We start from the raw sequence: 12011 nt of genomic DNA on the forward strand, positions 1-12011 counted from the left end.
AAACCCAAAGCTTATTGTAACAATGGTATATTTGCTGCTTTGTTAATTTGCTAATTGAGCCACTCAACCTTGCAGACAGGTTTGCGGAAAACAATCAGTTGCTGATGTTTGCCCATGACCATGAAGTCGACATGCCTTTTTATGGGATTGAGGACTAGGGTGCTTCTTTATACTAATCTACATGAACAAGCATACTCATCCAATTAACTAGGAGTCTAGGATACACACAAAATTGAAGGTCTGTGTACTTTCATCCAACGACTTTGAGCAGATGTTGCTATGGGCAGATGCAACTAAATGTCCAATGGGGAGAATTGTTGATTGTGGGACTGGAGCATTTGTGATGGTGAAATTGGCAAGAAAAAGAAAGAAAAAAACACAAAATAACACAAAGTTTTTGGCTTTATTGTGTGGACGTGTCGAGTTGTATCTGAATTGTGTTTACATGAGATCAGAAGGTACAGAGGTTAATGTCATTAAGAGATAAGAGTCTGTGCTGTTGTGGTTATTTCAATAGGAAGCCCTGAAAAGTGCCAAACTCTTGGTGCTGTATAGGTATGGGGCATGCCCTGCCAAGGCATATCTTGGCAGATGGTATACCTGCCATCCCAACCAGAAGGAAATTAAAATGAAACAAAGAAAGAGGATGGGGTGGGGAAGAGGGTCGTTGGTATGGTCTGAATTCCATGCAAGTAGACATTGCAAAACCAGAGAAGGAAGAGATGAAGGAATAGTAAGCTTGTTGCCTCTCCGCAGAAAAAAAAACGGTAGTACTGAATATTACTGAATCATAGTCAATCCGCCTCCCCAAAGAGGATTTTCATGTGCGCTCAGGGTAATGTAAATGTAAGGGTGGGTAATTTACCCACTTGTCACGCTTGTCAAAATCAAACCTGAATTTGATTTTGGATGAAAACTCTACCCCTGGCAGACACAAGCTTTGGGTCTAGTGGGCAGCATTCACATTCTGTTTGTGTTGACTGCTCACCATACGATCCTTGCTGTCAAGTGTGTGCATTAAGGAAGATGACATTTTAATTGAATCTGAGCATATGCAGAAGTGAATCACAACAAATAAATTGAATCTTCCTGAGATCTGTGTTTCCTCCCTGAGGGTGAATCTTGAGCTAAAGAAGCTCATTTTACGTCACTGCCTGTGAAGTAAACAAAAGGATGGGTAGCTGCTGGTAGTTCATTCTGAGATTGTGCTTAAATACCCAAGCTACTTACAAAGTTAGCTACAATAGTCCTTATACTCCTAGCCATTTGGCTTAGAATGCCATAAGCTAGGCAAGTGAACAAGATGAAAGTAATGGTTTACACTGGATAATATGCTAACATGTCTTTCTAGAAATGATAGCTAGCTAGCTACAATATTTAAATGAACATGGTCTGCTGATACACCTATTTTTTATTGCCAAGCAGGAGAGATGTTTATGCTGCAGGCACAGACTACTGGGATGCTTGAGCTGGTAAACATTAGAAACCACAATAATTTTAATACGGTGCTCCCATCAAAATATTATAATCAGTGCTTTGGGCAGTCTGGCTCTCACACCTAACAATACAATCAAGAGAGAACCAACTGAAGACCACTCCACATATATGACTAGTAATTGTGAAATTGGAAACATGAAGTCCAGTTCAATTCAAAAAGCTTTTTGATATAAAATTGACTGCTAAAGCCATAGTGTTGATGTAAATCAACAAATGCGATTCAACATGATTGGTTGGTTACAATGGGTGAGATATAGGGATAGATAGTTACTCATACCCTTGCTTTGTGACATTCCATGACAAAGCTTGCTATGATTGGGCCAGTTATTCCCTCTCCCCTCTTGAATTTTTCTTCAGTGCTTTTGTGGGGAAATTCAGGCAATTTATTTCATAAATAATCTCAGCAAGAAGTCATCTGTCAGTAGAAGCATTTTAGGGGTTGGTGGTCAAAATCATAAATGACCATACAAGTTAAATTAAATACATGCCAAAAAATGTAGGAATCTTTGGACACAAAATACACGTAGCTACGTTCTCCACCACTCCCAGGAGGCCAGGCCAGCCAGACAGTTCCATAGTTTATCTTCCGGTGAAACCAGATAAGAGGGAAATCCACCATCCCATGTGAGCCAATTTAAAATAAATAAATTGGCATGAAATTTTTTTTGGAGGAATATATTTTCCCCATGGTATCCTGGTCTGGGGTGACTCCATGGTTATGTAACAGGGATCAATTATGTGTACTTGGGATGGTACTGCAAATGTATTACCTGGCTTTCAGAGGTCATCTGTAACATCTTTGGTGTGTAGAAATTGTTAAGAGCTAAACTGTTAAGAGCAGTGTATCAAATTTTTGTAGAATTGTTTGGCCTTGGCAACATATCCCATATAGATCATTTTTGAGTTTCACTTGAGCTAGGCTTACCTTTTTGTGAGGCGAGGCTGCTGTTTGGCGATTGCATATTCAGCCTATAACAGCATAGGCTATGGGACATGGTGTTAGATGGATCCATAAACACTCCAAAACTGAATGGAAGTAAATAACCTTAGGCTGTTTATTTAAGAAAAAAATAAATAAACAAAATGCTTTAAAAACATATCTGGGCTACAAAATAAATCTCTCCTTTCACAGAAAAAGAGGTTAACAGTGATCAAGAGAGCCAAGGAACTCAAACCTCTGTGGCTGCATTTCAGCAGTTCTCCCTCTAATGAAAGCAATGGGCCACACCTGAGCTGATTGCTGATCAGCCTCATGTGTGTGTGTGCTTGCGCAGGAGACAGCTGTTGAACGCCTTCCCGGCTGTGGGAGGGAAAAGAGAACAGCAGACAGAGAGGAGGAGCAGACCTCTCTGTACGTCCTCCCATTCCTGGTATCGCAGGCTGCCTTTGCTGTGTGAACTAGACCTGCGAGAAATGGAAATGACTGATTGCATAATATCTATTTGCTCATGTGCTTTATCTATGTCTGGATGCCTTCGCAACACAGTCAACATGTATTAATTTGTATTTTACAACTGTAATCCTTTATCAAGATCTCCGGCATTGCTGGTGGATGCATGAAGATCTTTTTTTTTTCACGGTTTCAAATTATTCAGAACCCTCATATCTGTACTTGTGCAGCTCTGTGTTACTCCAATATATCAACACGCACAGCTGTATTTGTGCAAGCAACAGGTCTTTATGTCCCAAAATCCCATTGGGAGTCACAAGCAAATGTTCATATTTGATCCACACTGTGTTTCTAATCAAATGTTTCTTTTCTTGCTTGTTACAATTGTTCTGAATATAATTTTTGCGAGGTTTTGAGTTCAGAATTATTTAAACAAATATAATCTCTAGTGCTTTAATGGATGTAGCATACTATATAGTCCTCATGCTTTCTTGTTGATATATTAACCTTAATTTCCCTGTTAATTAATTTGTTGCAGATAATTAAATAACACTGAATATTTGCCAAAAACAATTGTGATTCAGATCAAAGCAAGCCAAAAGAAAAAAAGAAAAAAAAAAAAAAAAGACCATTTATGTTAGCAGGATTACTGGCAGTTCCAGTGTTCAAGCCATTTTTTCATTGCTTTTAAAGTTTATAATGCATCCAGATAAATACTCATGATCTTTTCGATTGCCGCACCAGGTGTGGGTGAATAACAGTACGTCAGGATTTAATTAGCGGGTTCTGAGAGGGGTAGAGACGAGGTACTCCATCACAGAACCTGGCAGAAACAGCCACTCCTGTTTGATGTATTCGCCAAGAGTCATTTCAATCATCGCACTTCTCCTTGGCTCAGGAAGCTCTGGAAAGTTCCGCCTGAAGAGTGCCTTAAATGTAAAGCTGAAAGGGCCATAACTGCTCCCATGCAGTACAGGGTCATCACTCATAAATATATACTGTGTACCATTCATTTCAAGGGAACTTTCTTTGTTGCTCATACATGAATTACAATGGTGAGGGAATGTATGTGTGTATGTGTGTGTGTGTGGTTTCTGCATGTGGAATGTGTGTCTGTATATGTGTTTGTGTATCAGTGTGTCTTTATATGTGAGTGTGTGTGTGTGTGGGGGGGGGGGGGGCATGGAAAGAGGGACAGAGAAAGGGAGAGAGAGAGAGATTAATGTGAGATGAACAGTATGACAGTGACCTAGTACTAGTTATGAGACTGTATACAAGGTATTATAGAAAGCACCGCATCTTTTGTGCGAGTAAACCTTTTCTAGATATCATTGTTGCCACAACAAGTTATTAGTTTTAGCTTGTACCTTGTATGTTCTATCATGGGAATGCTATTTTTGTAAAAGATCATTTTTAATAATAACACCAATGTAGTATATATAACAGTACACACAAGAACACACACATACTTGCATGCACAAATCTGAAAAAAAACAGTCTATATGGAGTGAAAATATCTGAGCTCTCACGAAAAATGGCCCAAATAAAAAAGTAAAAACTGACGCCTAATATTTCCTTGTTTCTAAAGGTTAATGGGTATCTGAGAGAAAATAATGTGAAATACTAAAAAACAAAAGCGGCAGCCATTTCTCCATGTTTGCAGCTCCCTCTACAATGTCTGTTCCTTAATTCACTCTGACAGTGAGGTAATGGGTCTCTTCTCCATCTCCTCTCAGGCTCACACCACAAGCACACTCTGGCAGTCAGCTGGGGAAAAAACAAAAGTATGAAACCCACTGCTCGGCTCGCTCCGATGAAGCCTTGACATTTAGCTAAAATCGTACTTGTACACTGAGGAGAAACCATACAAAATACCCACGAGGAGTTCTTCAGTAAAAGTGAACTCTTTCCTACAATGCTCTGATCCTGGGGTCGGTTTGGGTCAGGAGCAGATGCGTAGGCAAAATCTGACTGTTTGCCAGAAATTGTGCTTAAGGTTAGAATAACTTTCAGACTGGCGCTATTTGTAGAACAATTTCTGTACCCACACTGGATGGCGGATACTCACCTTTAGTAAAAACACATCAATACATTTTGCAAGCACAATGTACATGTTAGTAGAAGGCTAGCAGTAAAATTCCTTATTGAAATGAATGTTTTGCATGCTAATATTTTCCATTTTCCATGAATGTATATCATTAATGAAGAAACAGCTCACAATATGTCACCTCTTCATTAGGTTTAGGACTTATATCCATAATAGAAATTAAGGCATTATTCCAAAGCTTATGGACTTACTGAAAGTACAAAGTAGAACTAAAATGTGAAATTTGTAAGAATGAAAGCTGATCATAAAGCACATTTAGCTTTATAGTAAGAACTCGCCTAAATGGCAGGGAATTCGGTGCTCTCACAAAATTACCTAACCGGCTATGACTAACTGTATTTTTATTTTTAGTTTCAATTCCAATGTGTTTAAGATGGTTCTTTTGAGTTTTTCTCTCATCCTGGCTTCCAGCTCTCTTCTGTGAAGTAACATTAACCCAGCTGTATGTCCAGCTGGTGCAACAGTCCCAGCTGTGAGGGAGATGGTGAAATATTATTCTACCCATGGAGGAGGAGGAAGCTCAGGATGCCATTACAATGCACTGTGCTCATTAAATTGTACGGGAGAAAAGACAGCGGTGATGCTCTGACAAATGAACTGTAAGCACCCTACGAACATTGAAAATGGAGCAGGCTTCGTCATCTGTGGTAACGTTACCACTGCTCTCAAAAATAAATCTGGGGCTTGTATTTGTGAAAGCTCTAAGTTAGAATTTCATTGCATTACTTTTTTTTTTTAATTCAGCGCATTAAATATAATTGGATGAATAGAAAACTAATGTTTTTCTGACAAGATTAGTCAAACATTGCAGATGCAATTAATTTAGAAACACAGCACTGTTTTTCTAGGCCGTGGTTTAGATAATTAAACACTTGGTTGCTGCGGATGAATAAAGACAATGTGGGTTTGTTTCAAATAAAGACCTTGATGGGTGAGCATGACACCACTGGTAATATGCTATTGCATACAAACCTTATACCATAGACATGCAAACATGCACACTGTATGTGTGTGCATAAAAAAACAAACACACACATGTATGCACGCACACACACACACACACACACACACACACACGTTTGTGGCGTTAATGACAAGCAAATATTTCTTCATATTACATACATGTTATGTAGGCTAATATTATTTTTTAGTTCAAAATTAGTATCACACAGTAATGTATAATTCAACATGAATGTTTGTGAGTATTTATATTTTATAGACTACATTTTTCCCTGGTTCCATGCCATACAAGTATTTTATTCTCAGTGGGGGAATGTGTACATGCCATTTTTAAATTTCCTAGTGTGAAACAAATTCAATGAGTACACACAGTAGACAGTATTTCTTGCACATAAAGCAGTAAAAATGCATTTTCTTTATTAAATATACATCTATTTACAATATACCTGTACAATTATTATAGCCATATAAAACAAACCCAAAAAATAACCACAATGTTAATATTAATATAAAGTAATAAACAGCAGATTCTGCAAAGTTTGTACAAGTCTTTTTTTCAGTTGTTGTAATTAATTTTAAGAACATAATGCACTTCAATAGTGTTTCGGTGACAGGATTCATTCTGTTCAAGTTTTTCTTTCGTTTTTTTGAAAAGAATGAGCCAGCCCAGTGATTACAATATGATATAATTTCCTTCACAAATCAGTCTCTTCACATTTGTTCATACTGAAGTTCATATGGTTTCAAAACACACTGAACAGCAGTGATACCCAGTTGCCTTTTGCTAAGGCCACTGGCATAATCCACACCATTGTCCAAACTGCACTGAAAAGCAGTGAACAACAACAGAGGTTCACTGAAGGGAAAATAGGTAGGGTGATAATATCTGTAATAATGCTTCTGCAAAACTACAGTGCTGCATTGTACAGTGAACAGCATAAAACCACAAGCAAAATTACAAGTTTCTCCACAGAAATGCAATATTTCCTCTGACACTTCCTTTGCAATCTCCAGATCTAGTTTGCACTTCCTTTATTATAATTAACAAGGAAACTTACTACTGTACTGTACATGCTGCACACAATTCAATTAATTGCATCTTGTGAATTTAAAATATGCAAATTGAGCGCTATTTAATTTTATTTACCAGCAGGTAGTATGCTCTGATGTACTCCTTATGCATTACAAACTCTATAGACCTGCTAACATACACATTACTCAGCATACCTTTCATGAAGATATTTTCTGCAACACAGCTTTACTTTTCCACATTATTCTATTCTGTCTTACAATTCAATAGAACTGCCCAGCCTGTTCTGAAACTCATTTTCCTGAGGTCTTTTTGATCTTAATGGGTAGCATTTCAGACACTGAACAGACAACCATATGAATCACAAACAGAACATATATCTAACAATGTGCTTTCCTCTTTCGAGCAAGAGGGTATAGATCTGTCCTAAACAAATAAATGAATGAATAAAATGATCAGTGACTAAGCATTACGATATGCACACCGTCATTTACACATATTGTGTCTATAATTTAGAGCCTTGTATTGTATATTGCCACAACAATGGAGAACACACACTGTACCTTCTAAATACATGACACAAATGATGCAGACCATCTCCATAAAAACTGCCATTTCATGAACAATCTCGAGAAATCATGCTCTTCAGTTTTGTAAAACACATTCTCGTAATAGAGCTTTATGATTTATCTATTTGATAGTTCCACTTCAAATAGAATATGGTATGCAGATAGTATAAATCATGTACTCTACCCCAGAGGGAACCAGTGTAATAAAGTGCATAATATTTTTTAAAATTTAATCTAAATTTCATGGTTGAGAAGTTCAAATTATGAATGTCTTAAAATACATAATAGTTAATGTCAGTTTTCTCTCTATGGCCCATAAAGTAAAATGCAGATTAATATATCAAATTGAAATCCTGGCCTTGGAATCAGTCAGCCAGTTATATACATAAATGAATGAATGAATTTATTAAGTAATGAATTAACAAATAAATAAATGTGGACAGTAGTAAGGTGTATTCAAAGACTTGTTTGTTTTTCTTCTTGCAAATTTCATAGAACTCCAAAAACAGACTGATGTTCTGTAGTGCCGAAAAAGGAAAGTGTTCAAAAGTCGAGTAGAAACCAAACCGTAGTTAGACTGAATCCAGGTCAGTTTGTCTGTTTTTCCGTCCTCTCCCTTCGGCATGGACACATGGACGCTCGTGCATCTCTCCTTGCTGACAGAGCACTATTGGAGAGAAACTCCATTCTCCAGAACACCCACGCTCAGCAAAAAAAAACTGCAGGTTTTATTGTCAGCCCAGCAATTTTCATGCAACTTAGGATCGGCTGCCTGGTCCCCCAGAGAGAGCGGGGAGTGGGTGCGATTCCTTCCTGACCTCACCTGTTCTGAAAGCATCCTCTGGTTCAGTAACCTCCCGAAACATTAGGTCTGCAACACCTGCTGACTGAGCTACACCTAATTTTACGATCCACAACATCAGAAACACATTCAACTGCAATGATTCATTTTAACTTTGGAAATGCTCACTGTGTTTCCTTTAATGTAGGTATGTAAAGCAGAGAGATTTCCGCAACCTCAAGAAAGAATTGTACTTTCTAGGTATAACAGCTGCTTAATGCAATACTTTCGAAAATTGCTGTGGTAATCCGTCTTGATCAGGTGTAACAGTACTACAGAAAATGAATATGGCCAACAATCTGAGGTAACAGATTTTAACTCCAATGAAGATACAATGAACAAATAAAAAAGAAAACTAATGTTCTCATATAACAAATCACAAAATGTAGCATTACAAAAAAAAAAAAAAAAAAAAAAAAAAACAACTTTCTTTTTTTTGAATTTGTGAATTTATGGCAGGTCTGTGAAGTTTTTTTTTTTTGCAAAGCCATTAGCAGACAGCGGCTTCAGCAGGATTTGATTGGCTGCTCTGCCAGAGGGTATGACAACAGATGTGCCTTAGATGTTCAGAAGCAGCCTAATGGCGGGAGGTTTTTGGCAGATGGCGGGTAGTCACAGATCTGCAGACATCAGACCCAGGATCCTGACACCAGAAGTGCAAACAAGGAAGTGAGCTGAGGCGATTCTTTCTGTCCTCACAACCAGATGACAGAAAAGACCGTGTAAAATATTTGTAGCTAAAGGTTAATTAAGATATCCATTTTTGTGTATACAAATGACGTGCAGGAGTAAGAGTCATACTTCCTTCTGAATGGTTAGTTTCATCTAATTGTCAGTGGTAAGTACAGTATACATAGTACTGGACTTATTAATACTTATTTATTGAACTTTGTTGCTCTGTTTCCCAACACCAGCTGGTATACAACATATTTTTTAGAAGCGCTCTGAACACACTCAGTTGTACTACCGGTTGGGTTCATATATGTGGACCAAATGCTGATAACAGACGGGAAAGGCTATGATATACTGTCGGCAAAATATGTATGTCTGATTCAAAACTGTTTCTGACCTAATTCAAAACCAAATTGTTTTTCTTTTTCTTCTCCATCTATCAGCCTACCAATTAATACAGAAACTTATCATCTGAAAGTCCTCTCTAATGTACTTATCCTTCCAGGGTGTGTCCTGATAAAATGCATTTCAAATCCTGGAAGGTTGCCCTTAAGAAACGGAATGGCCGGTGAGAATAGAAAAAGAGACAACAAATCTGAATTTAGAGAGCGGTCAGTCAGGATGACACAGCCTCTGCGATGTCACTATTCTCTTGCTGATTCACCTCAGATGCAGGAAGGACAGCTTTTGATCCTTGGCCCTCTGTAACTTTATAACAGGATTACTATAAGAAAACAGCAGGCCTTAAATGATCTACAGAAAATGTGTAGTCTATACCCCACCCCCTATTTTCTGTTTGTCTAACAAAACTGTGTTCCCTCTCCACTAGATAAACATCAACACACAATCTACAGATTAAATCAGCTCTTCCTGTCCAATCAACAGTAAAATATAGGGGAGGTCTTTCCCTTCCCAGAATTCCCTAGGTGGGTAGTCATGACAGACAAAACGGGATGCATGCAGACGAGGCACTGATCTACTGGATCACATTCTCTCCCAGGAAAACCTCAGCTTGAGGAGTGGAATAGATTCTTCAGATGTTTATGCTAAAGTCAGTCGCTAAAGTGCATCCTACCTATAAAAAATAATGATAAATAACAGCCCCTCATTGCACCATATGATATCATCAACATAGTAAAATAAAATAATGCTAAAATAATATTCACATATAAATATTGTTCTATATCTTTATACTAAATCCACACATACTGTTTCATTCATGAACTGGAATGATGTTTTTGTAACGTTTCCATGCTGGGATTAAGCCAGATTGCTTTTTTCTATAGACAGGAAAAAAAAAAAGAAAAAAAAAAGATTTCCCATAAATCTGTTTCATCATTTCAGTTTCTTAATTTCCTTGGATGCGTATTAGTGTTCTACGCTACCCTGCAGTGAAAACAATAATCACATAATTGTTTTTTATATCTTAAAAAACGTACAGACTAATAAATGTTTTTTTTTTGTTGAGACCATCGCCCTTCCGTTATGCGGTGGCTACATGCCAAGATGTCTCTGGGCGGAGAAGACGAGGTGCAGTTTCCCAAGACGTACAGCTCAGGGAGGCCAGGAAAGACGGACTGCGAATGCTGGCGTGTCAGATGTAGTACTCCTTCCTGCTGTTCCGCACCGAGTTCTGAAGGTCCATTTCTGTACAGTAGGCCGCGTTCAGGCCGTGCCGATGGCTCTGATGGTCCAGCTCGGTGCGGTAGGACACCTCCAGGCTGTGCCGGTGGTCCTTCTCGATGGCGGATGTTTGTTCGGCCTGGCGGTACTGGTACAGGAAGCGGGCCATCACCGCGACCACGCAGAGAGTGATGAAAACGACGGCCGCACTCACGCCTGCAAACAGCGGTTGCGGTCCCGTGGAACGGGAAGATAAGGTCAGTGAAACATCATTGGCTGGGTCATTTTGGTCATATTTTAGCCACATGATTATAAGGAACTGGTTCAATATTCAGCAGGATCTACACTCTCTCCTGCTCATCACATGTAAATGAGGCCTGGATTCAATTAACATTTGTCCTTAAGTCTGACTCATGGTTAAATGTAAATGTAAATTTTTCTATTTTATAAATGTCCAGCAAGTTGATTTTGGCTTGTTGAGTGCACTGTGTGGAGAAATCAATTAACATTGACACTTAGTTGTAATGATAATTCAATCTAGCATTTATATCTGAGTAAAACTAATTAGTATAATTAACCTGAGTAACCTGTTTTATTAGTTACACATTTTCTGAGTGGGATGTCAATGCACAATATTTAGTTACCCTCCAGGGTGAATTACAGTTTTATCAGTTTGAAAGTTTGTGGTGGGAGAACCTTGATGTAGTACATAATCTTATCCTAACCAGGACACATTATTCCAAGAAGTCGGCGAAAGAGACAGAGATAGCAGGGAGCTCATTTCACAGCAGACTGACTTTAACAATCAAACAAAATAAGACAAAATGGGAACGCTCACCTCCAATTACTGCCGAATCACTCTGAACCCCATCTTTTAATGGCTCCTTCCCTCTGTCAACTTTCTCTGAATGATCTGTAGACAATGAAAGAGGAGAATGAATGAATTTAGCAGCATTTGGGAACGTAATGTGTCGCTAAGCAAGGAATGGGAGGTGTACACAAGAAATAAATGAATGAACCTGTCAAATATAATCTTTTTTTTCAGTTTGCCAGAATATACACATTTGTGTGTGGTCAGTGCCCTTCTCTGATCCAACATTGAGATGAAACAGAGCACTAGTCTTGACCAAAATGTACTTAATTTGGTGCAACATTTGGTGACAGCAGAATGTGTTTGCATATCTGGTTTATGTGTGTGTGTTGGTATAAATAGGTTGTTTTTTCTGAAACTTTTTAAAAGACTGTTACTGTAGGCGGCTGTGTTTTAATAGTGACTGTTGGAGGTGTTTATACGTCATTTGCATACGTAAGGTGTGGTTTAA

The 12011-nt window shown here is 38.3% G+C and overlaps 1 protein-coding gene across 4 annotated transcripts in view; it reads right to left on the minus strand.

Moving 5' to 3' along the window:
• Window positions 1-6351: 6351 nt before the first annotated feature.
• The window catches only part of LOC118222986 (contactin-associated protein-like 5), a 93715-nt gene continuing 88055 nt past the window's right edge, over window positions 6352-12011 (minus strand). For all 4 annotated transcript variants that reach the window (XM_035409013.1, XM_035409014.1, XM_035409012.1 and 1 more), the window contains exons 23-24: window positions 11528-11602; window positions 6352-10905 (exon numbers count right to left, since the gene is read on the minus strand). In XM_035409013.1, the coding sequence (XP_035264904.1) occupies window positions 10661-10905; window positions 11528-11602 (320 nt within the window). In that variant the 3' untranslated portion in view covers window positions 6352-10660. The remainder of the gene's footprint in view (window positions 10906-11527; window positions 11603-12011) is intronic.

The sequence above is a fragment of the Anguilla anguilla genome, chromosome 3 (genome assembly GCF_013347855.1).
Source record: "Anguilla anguilla isolate fAngAng1 chromosome 3, fAngAng1.pri, whole genome shotgun sequence".
NCBI classification, from domain to species: Eukaryota; Metazoa; Chordata; class Actinopteri; order Anguilliformes; family Anguillidae; genus Anguilla; species Anguilla anguilla.